Source organism: Gadus chalcogrammus, chromosome 6 (genome assembly GCF_026213295.1).
Source record: "Gadus chalcogrammus isolate NIFS_2021 chromosome 6, NIFS_Gcha_1.0, whole genome shotgun sequence".
Lineage (NCBI taxonomy): Eukaryota > Metazoa > Chordata > Actinopteri > Gadiformes > Gadidae > Gadus > Gadus chalcogrammus.
Genome location: NC_079417.1, coordinates 4,831,402 through 4,850,777, shown reverse-complemented (window position 1 = coordinate 4,850,777; position 19,376 = coordinate 4,831,402). Strand labels below are relative to the sequence as shown.

Sequence of the window (19,376 nt, the reverse complement as noted above, 5' to 3'; positions counted from 1 at the left end):
GCAGACTGGATAATGCCCTGCATAGCAATTTAATATCATCTACTGAAAAGGCGATGTCTGTCGGTAATGTCAGAGGAAAGGACAGCGTTTCACATCCTAATAATATAGTTAATGTTATCCAAACTACGCACCACATAAACATTTGCCGTACCACATTCTAAATGCTTCTTAAGAAACGCTTAAATCCTATAACAGCACAAGACACACATGAATAATAAAGCATGCTTGGATAACGCTATGTAAATGGGTGCAATTACAATCAACAACACTTACACACATTACATTAAATTACTAATTCGCCTAAACTCACCTGTTCCAGGGCGCTGGCCTGTTTAGGACTTAGGTTCCCAACCACCCCACTCATAGTGCCTTTCGTAAAATACAGCTATCCGAAGGAGACTTTAATCCAAAATGGTAAGGCGTTTCGCAGTTCTGCAGCCCGATATGCGACCTCCTCATCGGGTTACTGCCTGATACGACGATGCTGTCTGATGCTACCTCGGCGCTGGCGCTCATCCCGACTCCGGAGCGCGGCACTGGTAACGCCCCGAGAGGCGGGCTGGGCTGCTTATCGAAAAAAAGTGACTGGATTAATTTAGATACAGAGATGCAAATGCAGTGGATCCTGAATTGAAGCCTGAAAAGTGTTAAGTACAAAGGTAGCATGCATATTCGTCTCAGAAATATTTTTTATTCAGAAAGAAAAAAAGAAAAAAGTCAAATATTGTACGTATCACTGCGTCATTTCCTGCCCAGTCCGGAAGGTGTTTTCACTTGTTTACATTTTTTTTTATCCTGTTTTCTTAAGCCACCCTGCAAAAGATGGGTGACACTGACATCGTTACTTATTGAGGTCTTTTTTTTTTTTTTTTACTTTCTTACACACTGCTTCAACGATGGCTGCGATCTGTTCACGGTACTATTTTTGGGTCCGATTTCTCCTTTGGGTCACTTCCTCTTGGATACAGATGTTAGTCACGGGTGAACAGGTAGCGGTGGTGGAGGTCTGCGTAACAGAGGAGCGACCGATAATCAGCGCTGTACTACAGGGACAGCTGGTGGAGGCTCGCCAGGGTGGAGTCCCCGGGCATGATGACTACTATTCTTTTGGAAAACAACTCGACCTTGAGGGAGATCTGATATTGGTGAGTCACTTCATTCATTCAAATCGATTGACATGCCCCTCGAATACGGAATAGCCTACTATGAAGATTTTTGGATCTAATTCGTTCTCTATTCGGGGGAGAGAGAAATAATTTGTTGGATTCTTTTTTTTTATTAAACTCTGGTTTTGGTGGGTTCATCAGTTGTCAAGCTGCTCTCATATTTGCTGTCGTTAGGTGCAGGATGAGCGATCCCAGGTAACCGAAGTTGAAGGGGCAGCTGCCGCTGCCCAGGATAGGGAGTCATGGATTGGAGTAGTCCCTCTGAAGATGGAGACACAATCTTCTACTGGGAACCAGGATTCTTTTGCCGATACAGTAGTCAATAAAGTCAGTGCTAAATGACAAGAGTTTTTCCATGTTTTGTACATTTTTAACCCTTTTGGCCTTGTTCTGTGTTTGCTATAACCTGTAGTAGTGTCATATCTATTCCACACTATACAATTTGATTGCCTGTCATATGAAACAATTGAGGACCACTGAGACCTTCCTCACTTGCCCCCCCCCATAAGTTTACTGTATCCTGTCCTGTAAAAAAATCCAAAATAAGCATTCTTTGTCTTTCCCAGATGAAACGAGCCTTGGTTCTGGGAGCATCCGCACTCATCATTCTGGCCCTCAACCACAACACCGTCAGCGAGGTAAATGACGAGAACCCAGTGTGTGTAGAACTATGTCGAGACGGGTGTTGAGATGGGTATTTGTGGAATGAATGATGTAAACCTGTGCTGGGACTTCACAGATGGATTTGTCCCAAGTGCTGTCCAAACCTATCATCATCATCCAGACATCAGAGAATGTCACAAAGCTGATTGGTGCACTTCTCAGGTAAGGCACACACTCCTCAAGCCTGGCCTCCATTGGAGAGAAAAGTTTCAAGAAACAGATAATAGATGCTTAAATAGGAAAAAAGGAAAAGACCACACTACAACACAATATTTAACTGTTCACTGTTCATCTTTTGTATCTAACAAACTTATCTGGTTTAAAATGTCCCTTTAGTGTTCCTTTTATATAGGTTGATTTCATTGGCCTATGGCTTTTACTTTTGACCAATGAGCAGAAAGACGGCAGACACCCAGTGACTCGGAGTCAATTTATTTCCGTACAGGGGCCTTCACGCAACAGCCAAGATCACATACAAGACTATATTACAGGACAACCTGGTGAGTGGCTATACCAGCATTATCCGGTTTCCGGTTAGAACACGCAATTCTGTTACCAGTTGTTTTAGTGTACTGGCTGCGTTACCTCAGGTGTCTGTGTGTGCAGGGGGCCACCCTGACCCTGTGGTCATCTTGCGGCCGCTCGAGAGGTGGTCTGTACGGAGAGTGGCAGGGGGTGATCTGTACCGGAGAGACCAACTCCCGGGTCCAGGTACTACACCTGCACACGGCGGAAGGCCCTCACAGAATGCACGTACAGTACATTGCACGCATGCGCCTGAAAATTTGATATGACTTTGTTTTTAGGAGTGTTCATTTGAGATTGCCTAACATGCCACATAGCTTCGATTTTTTTATTTTTATATATATCAACTTTTTAGCTATAAATGTATTATTTGTATTATTATTCTTTATCTATGTGCTTTTCTTGTAGATTGCTTTGGTTTAACCCCTAACAAACTAGTCAGTCTAAATCCCTTTGAACTTGGTCATGGGTTTGACAGAAATACCTGCAGCAGCTTTGGAACACTGTCCTGATGGTGGCTGTGGTACTCAGCACAGGGGTCATAGTTCAAGCCCGCTGGCAGTACCATGACAACCAGCTCACTGATGACGGGGAGGTACGCACTACGTTAAAACCGGGTCCGTTAATAACATCTCATCTTTGTAACTGCTTTACTTAAAGCAAGCCAAATCGATTTGTGATCCCAGTGAGACCAACCTGCTTAAACAAATGTTAAGTAAAATAAATGGTTGTTTAGTATTTGGTTTTGAGGAACGACACCCATTGAGACCTTGTGATCACATTGTATCTTTTCTTTGGCCAGTCGTCGAAACAAGACATTCTGAGGAGAATGTCTTCCCTGAAGACCAAAACATACTGCCAGCCCAAGCCCTGGTGTGACTCATCCCAACCAATGGAGGCGGAGAACTGTGCGGTCTGCCTGGAGCCCTTCAACAATAACCAGGTCAGTGTAAAAGAGGAAGGAAGGTCTTTTGACCCAACGGTGATTCACCAGCACGTTGCTCCATACATGGTTAGCCTGCGTATCTGCTCCGATACGCAGATTATTCTGTTTGTAAAGCCTGGAGGGGGAGTGGTGAATTGTGTTGATTGTAACATTTAACATTTATACAATGCTCTATATTAAAAAGGTAAAACAATTAATTACCTTTATTTGGGCTACCAACATTTAGTAAAAAAAAAAAAGCATGCTTCCGTCACACAAGGCATTTTATTTAGATATTTCTGTTTAGGCTTTTGCTTCTACCACTTGCTGCAATGAGATAGCTTTAAACAAAAGGGAAGGCATTCCTAAGGGCCCACTACTTCTGCTGTGGCTACTTTTTGCTGCTTTACTGGCTTTGTTATCATGTGTGTGCCCTGCAGTGTCTACGTGTGCTGCCGTGCCGCCACGAGTACCACAGAGATTGTGTGGACCCCTGGCTGATCCTGCAGCACACCTGTCCTCTGTGCAAACGCAGCATTCTCGGTACGCTGATCCCTTATCCACGCATGGGAGATAGCGTGGGATATAAGTGGTGTGCAGAGAAACACAATGACCTGCCTCCCAGCAGGGCAAAAGTCAGGGCGTGTCACGAGCTGACACAGGGTAATCCCACACGTCTCTTTTGAGTAACCCGTCGGCACATTGGCGACAGTGAGGTGCTTTGGAAATGGGCTCGGTTCATTTTTCCCTTGGCTTCAAGCGCACTTGGGGGGGGTCGACACCTCAATGCTGAGTGAGTGAGTGCGTGCGTGAGGCAAAGTTATGAAACATCCTTTATGCTTTCACCACCATTCTGCGACCACTGCAAATTTCCCAATGAGGGCAAACATTACCGTATGTTAAGCACATGTTTGACCCGCACATACATTGGAAATGGTTTTCTTTAACAATCACTATCTGTGTAGAAAGAACCTTTAGCGCTCTGTGTGACCCTCTTCTCTTCTACGTTCAGGTAACATCTGCAGAGAGAGTTAATGTTGGACGGAAGTTGGTGTCGCCAGCTCCTTCACCGGTCCTCAGCCCGGACCCAAACCTCCTCCATCCACAACCCTCCACCCCAGAGCATGGCTAGAAGTATGTGCTTGTCAAAATGGACCACTTGGCTCACTGCAGCTAGCCCTGTCCAGTCCCCTGACTTTGGGGGCGGGCATAGGGTAACCCGGAGGGGAACACAGGAAGAGTCAGTAAGGTTCAATGTTACGAGAGGAAACAAAAAGGTCAAATACTGTACCACTGTTGTGGATGGCATGTTACTGTACCTGTGTGTGTGTGTGTGTGTGTGTGTGTTAGACTGTGAACAAACCCACCTTACTGCTGGCGCCGGAGAAATTCATAATTCCCTTTCAAAAAATTAGAAATTCATGGGAATGCAACCTATTTGAAGGCGTCAATATTGCATGGGCCCACACTCTAGCAAAACAAAGATTTTTAATGACACTACACTGTCGTTTATACCGGCACCATTGCATTACCTCCTAACCCTGTGTAAATGTAGCATAATAGACTATAATGGGAACAGAGAATCAAGGCAGACATTATTCCACAATGGAAGCAGCTATTCATTATGGGATGTTTCAGGGCAATCTCAGATGTCGGATCAGGTTACCGGATCGGCTACATCTATTTCTTGTCCAAGGATTCTGTAACTCGCAAACTGTGAGGACGGGTTGTTGGGGAAAACCCGGGTCTGCTTTACCCTGATATAATTATGTTGTAGAGCATCACATGTCCTTGACAGTGTTCTTATGCTGCAAGAAACATTTGGTTACACTTGAATCATGCAGCCAACTACACAGGAAGGCATAGTTGGTTAGTTGCCTGTGCAAAGACTTACACTGCTCTCTCTGTAGCCGATCACATGCAGCCATAGCCAGAACATATGATTATATTGGCAACATTGATGACAACTCACTAGAACGACCAAGCATAGGAAACACAACCGTATAATTTACATTAATTCAGGTTCTGCATATCCAAAACGATAAACCAAAGCACGGGGATGAGCTTATTGTGCAGTACTCATCCCAAAAAAAAAGATTTGAAAGAAGGAAAAGTGTTACACTGCATTAAATACAGATGTATTTGAAATAGACGTATTTGTGCTGAATATGTATTTCTTCCAATTGAATTCAACACTTCCTATCTTCCTTCATCTCCCCGTTCTCACAGACTATAACCGAGCACCCTCTGGGATGGGAACCCAATACATACGATGATCGCTGGTACGGGTTAGGAATGCGATGTATGAATTTTAGAAAAAACATTTTGCCTTCTCATCGGGTGCTTCCAGCATGTTCCACCAACTGGGATGTATACTTGATTTGGGTACGATTGTCTTGTTCTTTTGACTGATATTATCTAGAGACAGTAGTGTAGTACTCAGTTTATTATGTGTTTTAATGACAACTCCAAATAAAGCAACCACAAATGTGCTTTTCCGTAACAAAACGCTCCGATAGATTTGCTATTCTGCTCATAAAAAAAAAACTTGTGAAAAGTAGCTCTCCCTCACATTTGAGAGGGGAATTTCATCTTTGCAGCATGTGCACTCCCGCACACAAACACACACACACACACACACACGAGAGTGAGGTGTGGATCAGATCGGCTAAGGTACTCTAAATGTAGTTCTGCCTAAACTAGGCGTTGGTGAATGAGAGAAGATGAAGGGTGGACAAGCGCTCCTCCTAAAGTACTCCCGTAGAGGCTGCAGTGAAACCTTGTTTACCCGCTCTGACGTCGTTCTGCACAGTGAATCAGGTGAGGTCTGGTTGTTCTTCCAGATGCAGTGAGAGCATCTTTTCCTTCCCTTCCATGTATGTTCCTATGTGGTTCTTTCAATGTAAATGATGTAAAGAAAATTCAATAAAAATAATTCATTCTATATATTAATAAACAAAGAGTATCTAATGAAAGAAAATTCTTGCTTTTTTTCACAAATCAAATCACTGGCGGACACGTTCCGCACTTTGGCCTTTAAAAAAAAAAAGGATATTGAAATGGAAGAATGTGGGGATGAAAACTAAGATTTAATAACGACAACGTCTGGAATTTATGCCGCTTGGTTTGCCCTGATATCCAACCCAAACAAGAAAAAAAAAACAGGGCAACTTCTCACCAACAACCTCAACTGGTGGAACATTTTAACTTGGAGAAAATATGGCTGTCGGGAACCACAGGCAACAGGATTACACGGTCCTCCATCTTTAGCCTCCCCCAAAACCCTTCCATCACGAGTCTGACTTTTTTCCTATCTGCCATCAGTTTGTCTGTCCATCCGTCTGTCTATCCACCCAGGGGAGAGGAGGAGGAGGAGCGGGGGTGGATGGGGTTTACTGTACTCCCTGTCCTACATGGGAGGGGGGTTCAGGAGGGGATCATGCCCTTGTTCCTCTTGCGGTCAGCCATGTTGCGGCGGTTGTGGTTGGCCCCTCGTCCCTTGCTGGCCTCCTTCTTGCGGCGGTCCTGCAGCGTCTCCTGGGTCTGGCCCTGGCCCTTGGGCTTGCCCACCACGCTGCCCGCCGGCTCGGGGCGAATGCTGGGACACACGGCAGAGACAGGCAGGGAAGAGGTTAGAACCGAGGCCAGCTGTGTGCGCCTAAAGGCTCGGTCAAGGTTCCGCGTCGACGCAACGCAAGGCCCGAACCTGTTATGATTCTGCGTCGGGTTATTGAAGCTTAATGGACCCTTTCTACAGAGGAGTCCCCTTGGGACAGACAGACGGCTGCGGCCCATAACACTCATTATGACTCTGCTCCTGGTGCATGAAAGGAGCAGTCCCATAATGACCGTTATGAGACCCAGCTGGGTTTGTCCTCAGATGACACCTCTGTGAAAAGCGTCTATTGAAGGTTTGTTTACAGGAGTAAGCCCTGCCCCCCCGGAACGGCCTTCAAACCTAGGAAGGCTCCGGAAGTTTGTCTGGCTTATAACACCTTATCATTTATTTTCTTTTTAACCCCCAAAAAAATAAAAGGTGAAATTCTATACCACCAGGTGTGAGTGTGATTGGCTGTTACAAGACGTTTTGAAAATCGGCCTCTTCTGACATCACAAGTGGGCGTGTAATTTACATTTACATTTAGGGCATTTAGCAGACGCTTTTATCCAAAGCGACTTACATCAGTTGTCCACCTAGATGTGCGCTGGATAGACGCGCGACGTTCGCTACAGTCCACTGGGTAGGCTGGTGAACTGATCTATCCAGCACAGATCTAGGTGGACACGCCCACTAGTGATGGGAGGCAGAATTTCAGCGGCTCGTCACACTCGGTATAATATGCCCCCTTTAAACCATAATGGAAATATTGGAATGTCGCCATTTTGAAAATGAGAGGGCGATACCGCAGAGATGTACGGCGGGAGGTGGAGCAGTGCTTTACCCTTTCTTCTGGTGGAATGCGGCCCGTCTGGCCTCGGCGCGTTCCCTCAGCAGGGCGGGGTCCTGGCAGAACTGGTCCCTGGGTGCGTGGTTGGGGTTCTGGTTCTTTGTTAAGGAAAAAAAAAAAAAAAAAAACGCTCGCTCGTAAAAACAAAAAAGGAACATAGGTAGGAAGGAGCCGACACGAGTGATTGTTTTTGTGTGCGTTTTGTGGTAGGTTACCTCCATGGGCCTCGTGTCTTCCTCCTCTTCCTCCTCCAGCTCAAACTGCGCTTTGTTTCCGGTCCGCAGCACTAATGGGAGGGTGAAAGGCCTGCGGAGGGAGAACGATGCTGGGGTGAGAGGGTTGCCTCACTTAAACGCTTCCGGAAGCCTCAAAACGGTCTCCCCACCCTACTCTCCCCCTACTCACCAGTCTCCCCATCTAACCAGTCTCCCTCCCTCCCCCAGTCTCACCTAGTTGAGTAATGGTGTGTTACTCAAAAGCTTGAGTAAGAGTGTTGTCTCACTGAAACGCTTCCAGAAGCCTCAAACACTCTCCCCCTTTCACCGGTCTACCTCCTTCCCCAGTCACCAAGTCTCCCCCTTTCCCCTCTCTCACTCGTCTCCCCCCTCTCACTCGTCTCCCCCCTCCCCTCTCTCACCCCCCTCCCCTCTCTCACTCGTCTCCCCTCTCTCACCCGTCTCCCCCCTCTCACTCATCTCCCCTCTCTCACTCATCTCCCCTCTCTCACTCGTCTCCCCAGTCTCCCTCCTTCTCCCCGTCTCCCCAGTCCCCCTCTCTCTACTACAGTCTCCCCCTACTCGTCCCGTAGCTCAAGCTTGCCCCATGCAGCTCCAGCCACCCCCCCGGCCCCTCGCCCCAGCTCCGCCATCCCCTCCCCGGGGCCCTACCTCCGGCTCAGCAGGCTGTCTCCGTCCGGGTCGTTGGCCCCCACTTGGTTGACGTCGTAGGTGTCGTCGTACTCGTCGTCGTAGTCCCCGTCCAGGGTGTAGACCGCCCCGGGCTCCACCATCACCTCGTCCACCACGTTCTCATAGGCCCGGTAGCGGTCCCGCTGCGCGTCGATGTGCTGCTTGTCCCCGAGGACCTCCTGCGCGCTCTCCCCTTTCCTGCGGCGTCACAGAGGAGGAAGTCTTTATTTAAACCGGGCCGGTCATTCATTACACGGTCTGGGTAACAACGGACGCCGGGAAAACGGCCGGTGTCCGCTTGAGTGGATCGGGGGGGGGGGTGGGGGGGGGGGATAAAAGGGGTTGAAATATTATAACAGGAATTGGTTAAGTAGACAAAACAGCGGCGACCCCAGGTTCGATTCCGACCTGTGGCCCTATGCTTTCATTGTGTACATTGTGATGGAAAAATGCATACGTCGCTACCTCTTAGTCCTATCGGCTTTGTTTTCCATTCCGTGCATCGTCTTGCCACGGCGCTTTTCCTCAGCGTCGTCTACGTATTGACCGTTGTGCTCGGGTCAGCCACCTCCTCGTTTGAGCGAGTGACGTCGTCAAAATGTTAACCTTTGTGCTCCGGTCATCTGTCCCACCTTTCTCAGTGGCATCTAAATGTAAAACCCTTTTCTATGGGTAGCCTGCCTTCCTCAGAATCAATCGTGATGTAAACCTTCGTACTTGGGGTAAAACGGTCACAAGGGGTAGGACATCCTCTTGTGCACCCTTCTGCGCGATGAGAACAAAGTCTGTGTCTTGATTAAACATTACCTGATTTGATTATTGACCTCTGCAATGTGGGGAGGATCTGAAACAACTGTATAAAATACTCTGTAAACCTGTATTCTGAACTCACCCTGCTAGAGAGGAGTCTAATGTGTGCATGCTTTAACCCTAGGTTATTTGCTCTACAAGTGTTAGTAGAAGTCTCATACCTAGACGCAATATCTGTTAAAGGGAAATTGCCACAACAACATGTCGTCCAAACAGCATCGCAACAAAAGAAGCAGACATGCATAGAAAACACAAAGCGTTGATGGACATGATAAACAGAGGGATATCAATACGGGTTTGTCCTGTTTGGTTATGAACTTCAAAAGAGGTCGAGCGTCGCCACTCGTCGCTTCCTCCGAGTCTGGTTGTGAGAGCGAGGTTTCCTCAAAAGGTTTTTGGTGGGCTGATATATAATCATTTTTACCCTGGACATCCTGAATTATTAAACATCTTTCCCCCCCCCCCCGAAACACTTCAGGGAAATCCAATGAGTTGTGGCTTCAGTTGAAATGCCATCGTGGTCTTTAATAACAAAGGGCTCAGTTACTGTGCACCGAGACGAATAATTAGTGGAACCAAATGATATAAGCAGCAGAAACAAAAGAGTTGGCTGTCTTGACATGACTTGGCACATGAAACAGTGACAGTCTAGTAGGCCAACGGGAAACCTTGAGGCTATACAAATCAGTTGTGTTGCATCACATGCAGAATCCTATTCATGTCATAACATGAATCAAATTACAAACAACTCTTAAACAGCTGTTTTTCAATAGAAAACAAGGAATGTTCTTAAATTATTATTATTAATGAATTATTACGCTCACTTCACTTTATTGCATCATGTGGATTGCGATAAGATGCCCAAGGGCTGGTAGAAGATAAATAGACCTGTAGGTATCCTTGCGCAAGACACCTTATCTAGGCTCCAGCTCCCCTACAAGGTTACATGGATGGATGCAGCGTTCAGAAGGGGGTTATAAAAAGGGGCCGGTCTACCCAGTGTGGATGTGAAACCTCTACCGCCACCTTTCTGAGAACGGAGGTCCTCCCCACCGGACAACATCGACCCTTTTATTGCAGAGGTCGTGTTCGCCGTCGGCCAATCACGTGCACACATCACTCACCTCCTGCCCTTCCAGATGCGTGACATGTCCACCTTGTCCCTGTGGAACACGTCAAACTCGTCGTCGTCGAACACGTTGGACCTTTCGCTCAGCACCGGCGGCAGCTCCTCCTTCGGGGCTCTGGGGACACAAGGGGGAAGCGCCGCCTCAGTGACTCGTACGACCGTAAGTCGCGGCTCACGAATCACGTCAGGTTAATGGGGAATTCTCCTTTGTTAGCCAATAAGCATCCCTTGTTATTAACCATCACTAAAGCTGCGTGAGCCGTACTGTGTTGGCGGACAGGGAGACCCTTTCATATCGTTATCGCCACGATAGACACGGCCTACAGTTCCCTTTCAGGGGCTGGGGTGTGGACCCAACACCCCGAGGTGTTCAGGCTGCTACAGCCGCCTATCTCGGTCGTGTTTCTCTTGGAAAAGAGATTATCAATCTCAATCTTTCCTGGTAAATTTAAGATAACAGTTTGATTCATCCTTGATTTTTCTGAGAGTATGTTTTTCCTACATACTCCCTTTTCTCATGAATACATTTTGGAATTGATTTTATGATGGAGGGTCCACTGTATTTTGGGTTGGTCATCAACAGGCCTAAATCTCCTTATTTTCATTTAAAAAAAAAATTACACACACACACACACACACACACACACACACACACAAGATTGAATTTAAAAACGTGAAACTTCCCTCCTCTTTAAAAAAAACGTATGTCGTCTATTGAAGGCGTTGGCGCCCCCCGGAGGGGTTACCTGGGCATAGCGCGGTCCAGCTGGTCCAGGCCGGGGGCCAGGCGGTCCTCCAGGATGTTGTTGATGACCAGCTCCGAGCTGTAGTCGTACTCCTGGAGGCAGGCCAGCAGGAAGCCCTCCCCCAGGTCGGGCAGCAGCTCCCTGATCGAGGAGAGCAGCGACTCCAGCTCCCCCGCGCCCAGCGAACCCGCAGCGCCCTACACGCACACACACACACACACACACACACACACACACACACACACACACACACACACACTTAAACTCTGGGGTACGCAAGTGCGACGACTAGGCTCCAGTGTTAACAGTCATCAACGTTTTGATGAATAATGATAATACATTTTACAGCATAATGGAATGAAAGAAAAAAAAAAAAATCTATCAAAATAAGTTTTAATTCTTTTTTTGTTCCGACACCTCCCCCTAGTGGCAGCACATGCAGATTGCACACATGTACATCGCGTAAATGAACAACCAACTGATTCATGTCAACACGGACTCTTAATTCAAAGAAGGGCGACGTCATTGGAGCAAAGTCCAGTGAAACCAATACTTGGTACGCTACAGTAAGCTCCTCAAGACAAGGAAGCCAGTGCTTAACAGGAAGAGAGTACGTACGTTGTTTCCTTTGTGGGGCATGTACTGCGAGGCTTCAGCTCCCCTGGGGGTCTCCCAGCCCTCCCCGGACTCCCTCAGCCCCAGGGGGGAGGCCCGGCCCCCGGCGGCCCCTCCCTGGGCTGCTGGGCGGCCGTGGGTCTGCGTGTGGCCCCGGGGCCTTCTCCGGCCCACGCTGTCCCAGGCACTCTGCACCCCCTGAAGCAGGTAGGACGTCCGCGTCTCGTCTCTGGAGGTCAGGTGGGACGGGGGCAAAAAAACCTTCAGTGGGACCACGTCAGCCCTCTACTGGCCTCCCTTCATTCATGTCTAGTTAAGATTTAATATCCCCCCCTGTCCCTAGTGTTTGATTCATAAAAATACCAATTTGCCTTTTATTGGCTGTTCACCGGTTCTCTCATCGTTTCGGTCGTATTTGAACTTGGGTTTTATTTATTTAAGCGGAACATCACTTGGATCAACCCAGGTTTGTTTTTAAATGTTCTTTATAATATACATTTACTTTAGAGTGACAACACTACTAGGTTTCTGCTGTTACAGCGGCGTTCATTGACGAGGACACTAATGCAAATTCCAGAAGGATTTTAGCCTCCATTTGAGCCACAGTCACATGGCACTGCATGGCAACTCATTTACATGACTTTGAATTGTAATCAAATTCTAAAAAGTGGCAGCACGCAACACAAATGAATGCATCTGATTGGCTCAAAATGGGGCCATGTGACTTGGTATTCTGTGTTAATAAATGACGTCCAATGAATGAACTCAAAATTTAATCAACCGCCGCTAATCTGAACCAATCTAGCCCTGACGCAACCTTTTTAGTTGTCAAGGTCTTTGTAATAGTTCAATACATTTGGTATATCTCAATCATTTGCTAATTTCTCTAGCGAATAGGGTGTGCCGAAAGGTAATCCCCAATGTCTGAGCATCATAAAACAAGAAGCCTAACCCTACTGCTCATTAATTATATGCTTGCATTCTGCTAATGGACTAAATAGTAATATGATGATAGTTACATGAGAGGCAGAGCCTGCTGCAGTAGACTGATGTCGTCGGCTATGGGGAACTGTTCATCATAGTCTGACAGGAACCTGTAAAGGAACAAACACACACTTTATTATTAAAATTTCAACAGTAAAGTGTTTGAAGGGTTTTTGGATTGTTAATTGATCCAATTAGAAACACACAGATCTGAAAGTACTTTATCATACATATATAAAAATGTATTCTTTATGGTGCAACACCTAGAATTTTCTTCCTACCGTTTTTCAGGGAGAAATGACGTGAAATGTTGTAGGAGTTCCTCTGCGAATGTTTGGATATTGTCACCCCTGGAAAACAGAAGCCATGTTCACAGTCCCATAGGGAAACTAAACTCTCTCCTGACACCAAACAAGATTCAGGCCCACTAATTCCCTCAGCTCCAATCAATGGCGGAATATTATTTCACGTGCATAAACAACTTTATATCAGATATTGATATTGAACATCTCATAGAAACCATACCGAACTGTATATTCCAATTCCAAAACAAAAGTAGGCCACATATATATGCTTACAAACAGCGCTAGAACCGTTAATTCAATGAGACGATATTCCACTTACTGACAAGAAGCCACAGAAAGACCTGTGGCCCATGATGTAACAGGGCTCCACGCGAAGGATAACAGTACTTATTGTATGGAGCTCACCTAGGGCTAGTCCTATTCACCGGATTTTGATCGCGATTTCTGGCGTCAAACGATCACAAAATTAACAATCGATATTTTCATTTATTTTTTTTAATGTTTTGTAGAAAGGGCAGAACAGGTGGATACATATCTGTATATCCTTTTAGATTGGAACATTTTCTTTTGACCATTTCTAACCAGTTCTCAGTTAAAAAAAAAATAATCTGAATAAATACATGTTTTCAAACTAAAAAAAGAATCGTTTGAATAATCTTGATTTCAGTATTGACCAAAATAATCGTGATTATGATTTCCCCCCCCCCCCATAATCGAGCAGCCCATAGCTCACCCCTCCAGGATGGGCTGTAGGCAGGAGTGCTGCAGCAGCAGGTGGGCCACCTCCACCATCCTCTTACACGAGTGGCACATCCTCTGCCACAAGTCCTCCTTAAGGCTGGGGGGGGCAGGGGGGGGGGGAGGGAATGTGTGTTTATTAGATGGCCCATTGCACTTTACATTTGCATACATTTTTCTGATCAGTTGTGATGCATGATTGCCTGTTCTGAACTTTTTTATTGTGCAATGTGGTCTGTAACCGTGAAACCATCTGGGGTTATTCAAGTGTGAACTTTAGCCTGTGGGACTGCCTTGGAGACAGGGCAAATTGACTGCTGGTGTGTTGAGAGGTCGGGTTTCTTTCGCTGCCGATGGTCTCACCGTGAGGTAGGCATGGAGATAACCCTGTTGGTTGTTGACCCGAGTGTGCTCAAGTTTGGGCAGGGTTTGAACATTCAGGTGTTTTTAGCTGGTTTTGTATTTTCTTTTCCAAAACAAAATCAGGGTATGGGCAAAAGAAAGAAACAAGCAAATACAAAAAAAAATACAAGAAAATGTATCCGAAAAATCTTTCCTTCTGGGCAAGCAGTAATTAATGAGAGAAGTACCTGTGTCAGGTGCCTTGGAAGACTGGTTCTCCCCTGTCCATTCAATTATTAAACCATCTTCCTTCGTGGATGAATAACATTTTACCTTCTCGAACTTGAAGACGGACAAGCATCGCTCACCTTTTGTCTGTAAAGTTTCTCTTCCTCACTGCCTTCTCAATGTCCGGGACAGCAGACTCATAAAAGGAGACCAGTCTGGATTACCATGAGGAGAAGGGGAGAGAAGCGTTACGCTGGCCCTGTGTCGTGGCTGATATGGATGGTTCAGGGGTGAGGGTGGAGACCAGGCCTACCTGCTAAGGAAGCTGTGGGACTGGAAGGTGGAGCAGGCAGGGGGGTAGATGTCTAGGAAGGCGTGGATGGTGGTGGTTGAGTCACACAGGTACAGAACCAGGTCTAACAAGTCCTGTGGCGCACACACACATGAATATGCATTATATTTTAAAGAGATCATTAGACGTAGTTTGGTGGACGCTTTTATATCCAACGGGATCTCTTGCGATACTGTGAGTGCAGAGGGCCTGAAGGAAGCGACCGGGGTGTGTGGAAAGAAGTTGGAAAGTGAAATGGGTTAAATCGTGAGGCGTTGGCTCAGTCCATGTGAAACTATTTAAAAGTAAAACAACAAAAGAAATGCGGCGACACATGTCAGGTGAGTTCCGACAAACTAATTCAGCGCACAATAACTTTCCACTGTCTGCTTACGCACACAATGCTGTGCTTATAGTCCCAGTGTTATTGAAAATCAACCATTTAATAATCTACTGGTAATCAATTTTTATTGTGTAGGTATAGTCAAGTATAGCCAGAGTTTAGGGTTGTGTAATGAAGGAAAAACAGACAAGCAAGTTTCTCCCCCAAAAAATGTTTGCTGTAAATGGGGATCCACATAGAGAGAGAACCTTCCAGCGCCTTCTACCATTGGAAATACATTAGACTCGATGGCCAAAGCCTAAGCCTAACGCGGGTTCACTTGTTTGAGGTAAGCCCAACGGCAATAGATGCACTCACACTAGGCCCTTTTCCATCACCATATATTTATTAATAAGAAGGGACAGATGGAGAGACTGAGCCAGAGATACACAAAGGAATAGAAAGAAACAGAGAGACAGAGCCAGAGATACAGAGAAAGTCAGAGGCAGAGATACACAGAAAGAGAGAGGCAGAGACAGAGATACACAAAGAAAGAGGGAAAGAGAGAGAAAGACAGAGATACACAGAGAAAGACAGAGAAAAAAAGAGAGACAGAGCCAGAGATACACAGAGAAAGAGAGAGCCAGAGATACACAGAGAAAGAGAGAGCCAGAGATACACAGAGAAAGAGAGAGACAGAGATAGCGCCAGAGCTGCACAGAGACGGAGACAGGGAGCGTACCTGCTGACTCATGGTCATGGCAGTGGGCCGGCCGTTGGCACTGAGCTTCATGGGCTCCATGGCGGCGCCTTCACACTGAAGACCGCACTTGTCCAGGATCGTGTCGAACACCTGGAGGTCAGCAGAGAGACGTCACGCATCTCGGGACACAAATAAACCTGTGACAGTGCTTCAGCCTGTCTCCACCGTCTGGACGAAGGGACACATCCGTGGCTCACAAGCGGGTGCGCGTCCAAAGACTAGCGGGCTACACTCCGACATATTCAGTCGGACCGGGGCCAGCCCGTCGGGTCGGACTTACCTGCAGAACCGACGGCACCGCCTCGTCCAGGTCACTGTAGTAACCGGGCTGCTGCGTGAAGATGTTTTCTAAAAAAGAATTAAGAAAGGTATTCATGTCATCATCAAAATGGTTGAGTTAACACAACATGGCTCTCAGCCATTTAGGAGGAGCACTTAGGAAGGCCCTCGGAGTTCCGGGGTCCTTTAACAACAGCCTACCTATCATCTTATGCAACAGCTGGGTGTTGCCCTTGCCGAAGAGCACACACAGGTCCAGGATCTTGGGAATGTCAAACAGAAAGTTTTCGTAGATGATCTCGCCAAACACGGACGGAGTCAGGAAGTTCTCCTGAGAGGGAGTGGAAGAAGGGAGAAGATCACACACACAGAACGAAGCAGCTGGTTACTAATGGACGACATAACGATGATACCGATGACACATCGGGGAAGGGACTCATTGGTTTGGTCGGAGAAGGGACGCAGCTCGTTTTGGAGACCCGGGTGAGGATGAAGCAATATATGCGGCCAAATGACATAACTAGCTGGGGTCACAGTAACAATAAATAAAAACAGTGGCCTCCCTGATCAAATATTTACAATTATTTCTGAGACCTAAAACACCAAAATGAAAGGTTTCTACAGCCATGCAGATATGGAAAATCACAGAAAATCACTTACAATCCAGCTCAGAAACAACTACTATACATACTACTTTTATACATATCATGAATTCTTTGATGCCTTTCTCCCATTGTTTTTCTCTGCATGCCCATTTTTAATTAAAAGCCCAACTCATTTCCTTTTGTTTCATAACCACCGACCCTTGTATATTGATCGTGATATCCAGTAGGTCCAATACAGACAAATAACCATCAATATGCAAGGGGTTGCATTGAAAGTTGGAGGTTCTTCCATCCGTCACTACATGGACCAGCACACTTCCAACACATCAGCACTACAGTAAGGGTGTCTCTGGAGTCCCTCCTCCAATAGAGGGTTGCCAGCCGGGTCCTCTATTGGAGAGACACCGACAGGTCGGACATACTGGGAAGGTCCAAAACAATCGTCTACTGCTGGCATTCTTATGCCACACACCCATTCAATTCGGCGTCTGTACTCGACCGACGAATGCAAGATGGCAAAAAGAACAAGAAAGAATCCGGGCAACGATTTTGGGGGTGGTTGACATGGCCTACCTTGGACTCCTTGTGCGTGGCCATCCGGAGGAAGGTCATGAAGACGGCCCGGTGAATGTGACGCTGCGCCTCTGCCACGGCCGGGGAGCAAGGCAGCCCTGCCGGGTCAAGGCCACGGGAGGCGTGGCGCAGGTACGAGTCCAGACACTTCTGCAGCGTCTCGTCGAACACGACCTAGCGGGGAACACAGCGGGAGGAGGAGGGAGACGGTTAAGTAACAAGAGGAAGACACACCTTGGCTACATAACTGCAGCCCCCCCCCCCCACAGAGGGTGGGTGACAGGGGGGGTATTTTTAGCTATTTGAGAATGTGCTTATGCATAGTTCAAGTACAGGATCACTAATCTGAATACATTTGTCTTTAATGGTAAAATGAAGGGTTGGAAAGGGTTGAATCTGAAACGAAAGTTTTCACTAAATGACATTCTGGCTGGGTCTACTTTTCAGAAATGTACCCAAAATTTTAATTAATCCTCTTTATTTATCTTTTTGTTTAATTACTTGAAGTGAGCTTTTTTTCTAAGGTTAAATAGTTTTTAAAAGTATTGATCACTGATTGAAGGAAACACTGTAATTTCACAGTAACACCCTTCTCTAACCCCAGCAGATGTACCTGGCACCAGAACTTGTCATGGGGTAAAGCCAGCAACCACTCCAGGTCTTCAGTGATGAACTTGGCATGTTCTAGGAACTCCTCCACCTGAGCAGGTGAGCCATCCTCGGGCGGAGGCTTGTAGGGCACAAAACACCGCTCTTCCTTCCGGTCAGGATGCTTATAGGGGAACATATCGAACGTTACTACGGACAGGGTTACACGTAAGACCTCAGTTTACGTTGAGAAGAGGAGGCTGTGGCGTTTGCTTTGGTGCTGAATCTCCTTTACATGATCTAACCCAACCGAGGGGTCAAAATGGGACTTAAAAAAAACACAGACAGACACACACACACACACACACACACACCGGAGATGACTCACCAGAGCAGGCAAGGTTCGGTCTTTTCCGACAACACTCGGTTCGGTCACCTGTTGTTCATCAAGCGGTACTATGGCACAGGCCATGATCTCTCTGTCCCGTTGCTTCTGTCAAATAAAAACAATGAATAAACTCATCATGACTGTTGTTCTGCTTCCTAAACCAGTGCTGTAAACCCACAGCGGTGTCCCGAAACAGGAGTTTTCTTCATTAGATGGGGAGATGCAAGCAAACTATTTAGTTAAACGTCAGCCTGCCTGTGATGGACCAATACTTCTAGCATCAAATGTTGGATGTTAACCTGAATCACCTCGAATCAAACATCTAACATGGGGAAGGATTCCACAAAAAAACACAGCATATTTTTCAAATCCTTCAAGATGAGTGGAGCAAGTATGCTAAAGACTTCCGAACTTTGCTATAACTCATGACTGTCATGTTGACACGTTGAACACCTAAGCTGTTCAACTTAATAGCTAGAGGTTTGATAAGGGACAGCGCGTCAATGGGAAAGGCTAACCTGGCTAGCCGGCTTTGCGTTTAACACCAATGCCTCCCTGTTCAAAAAGATCAGATGTTAATGTACAGAAGTCGAACTTACCTCTAACTTTAATATCCGCAATATATAAAAGCCATTGCATTAAATCACACCACAAGCCTTGTCAAACTGCTGGTGAGCTCACTCTCATGGTTCCTTCCGAACAGGCCAGGAAGTGGCTGGAGTTCTAAATAACGCATGCGCAAAAACACGTCTACTCCTGACGTGTGGTGCCGCCTAGCCGGACGAAAATGGTACTGCAGCAAGACGATCCCAAAACGGTTGTGTATTTCTTTGGGGTAGAGGCCAATAAAGTAATTATGTGTTAGGTAATTATCTAAGTTGTATTCGTGTAAGAAAAACTAATAATTACTCAATGTTTAAGGTAGAAGTCCATTAAATAAACCCTATTTGGTTTTAACAAGAAAGTATCAAGGTTTTAAGAATAAATAGTCAAAA

The 19,376-nt window shown here is 46.4% G+C and overlaps 2 protein-coding genes across 5 annotated transcripts; one reads left to right on the top strand and one right to left on the bottom strand.

The window, feature by feature from the left end:
• The first annotated feature begins 828 nt into the window (after window positions 1-828).
• Window positions 829-6,500, top strand: LOC130383927 (RING finger protein 215-like). 3 transcript variants are annotated; one of them, XM_056591854.1, is made up of 10 exons: window positions 829-1,145; window positions 1,341-1,493; window positions 1,733-1,804; window positions 1,906-1,991; window positions 2,275-2,329; window positions 2,436-2,540; window positions 2,833-2,949; window positions 3,157-3,297; window positions 4,292-4,413; window positions 5,509-6,499. In XM_056591854.1, exons 1-9 carry the CDS (start codon window positions 897-899, stop codon window positions 4,409-4,411), a joined length of 1,098 nt encoding a protein of 365 aa, XP_056447829.1. In that variant the 5' UTR covers window positions 829-896; the 3' UTR covers window positions 4,412-4,413; window positions 5,509-6,499. The 3 variants fall into 3 exon arrangements, with proteins under 3 accessions (XP_056447829.1, XP_056447827.1, XP_056447828.1); XM_056591852.1 differs by lacking the exon at window positions 5,509-6,499 and adding an exon at window positions 3,720-3,822 and having other exon boundaries at window positions 4,292-4,404; XM_056591853.1 differs by having other exon boundaries at window positions 4,292-6,500.
• On the bottom strand, window positions 4,220-19,098 carry LOC130383925 (activating signal cointegrator 1 complex subunit 2-like). 2 transcript variants are annotated; one of them, XM_056591848.1, is made up of 19 exons: window positions 18,981-19,098; window positions 18,382-18,483; window positions 18,019-18,177; window positions 17,406-17,579; window positions 16,429-16,558; window positions 16,229-16,296; window positions 15,928-16,038; window positions 14,846-14,958; window positions 14,673-14,747; window positions 13,958-14,062; window positions 13,201-13,269; window positions 12,955-13,029; window positions 11,939-12,164; window positions 11,321-11,517; window positions 10,570-10,689; window positions 8,615-8,833; window positions 7,943-8,033; window positions 7,722-7,825; window positions 4,220-6,877 (listed from the first exon to the last, which is right to left on the bottom strand). In XM_056591848.1, exons 2-19 carry the CDS (start codon window positions 18,463-18,465, stop codon window positions 6,706-6,708), a joined length of 2,292 nt encoding a protein of 763 aa, XP_056447823.1. In that variant the 5' UTR covers window positions 18,466-18,483; window positions 18,981-19,098; the 3' UTR covers window positions 4,220-6,705. The 2 variants fall into 2 exon arrangements, with proteins under 2 accessions (XP_056447823.1, XP_056447822.1); XM_056591847.1 differs by having other exon boundaries at window positions 4,222-6,877; window positions 18,382-18,486.
• Window positions 19,099-19,376: the final 278 nt, after the last annotated feature.

Bases quoted from the DNA above. Each gene is read 5' to 3' on its own strand.
- LOC130383927 (XM_056591852.1), top strand. From the start codon at position 897: ATGGCTGCGATCTGTTCACGGTACTATTTTTGGGTCCGATTTCTCCTT. The intron at 1,146-1,340 runs GTGAGTCACTTC...TGCTGTCGTTAG, and splicing joins TTGAGGGAGATCTGATATTG to GTGCAGGATGAGCGATCCCA. The intron at 3,823-4,291 runs GTACGCTGATCC...TTCTACGTTCAG, and splicing joins GTGCAAACGCAGCATTCTCG to GTAACATCTGCAGAGAGAGT.
- LOC130383925 (XM_056591848.1), bottom strand. From the start codon at position 18,465: ATGGCCTGTGCCATAGTACCGCTTGATGAACAACAGGTGACCGAACCG. The intron at 16,297-16,428 runs GTAGGCTGTTGT...ATTCTTTTTTAG, and splicing joins GCTGTTGCATAAGATGATAG to AAAACATCTTCACGCAGCAG. The intron at 8,834-10,569 runs GTGAGTGATGTG...GTGACGCCGCAG, and splicing joins CGCATCTGGAAGGGCAGGAG to GAAAGGGGAGAGCGCGCAGG.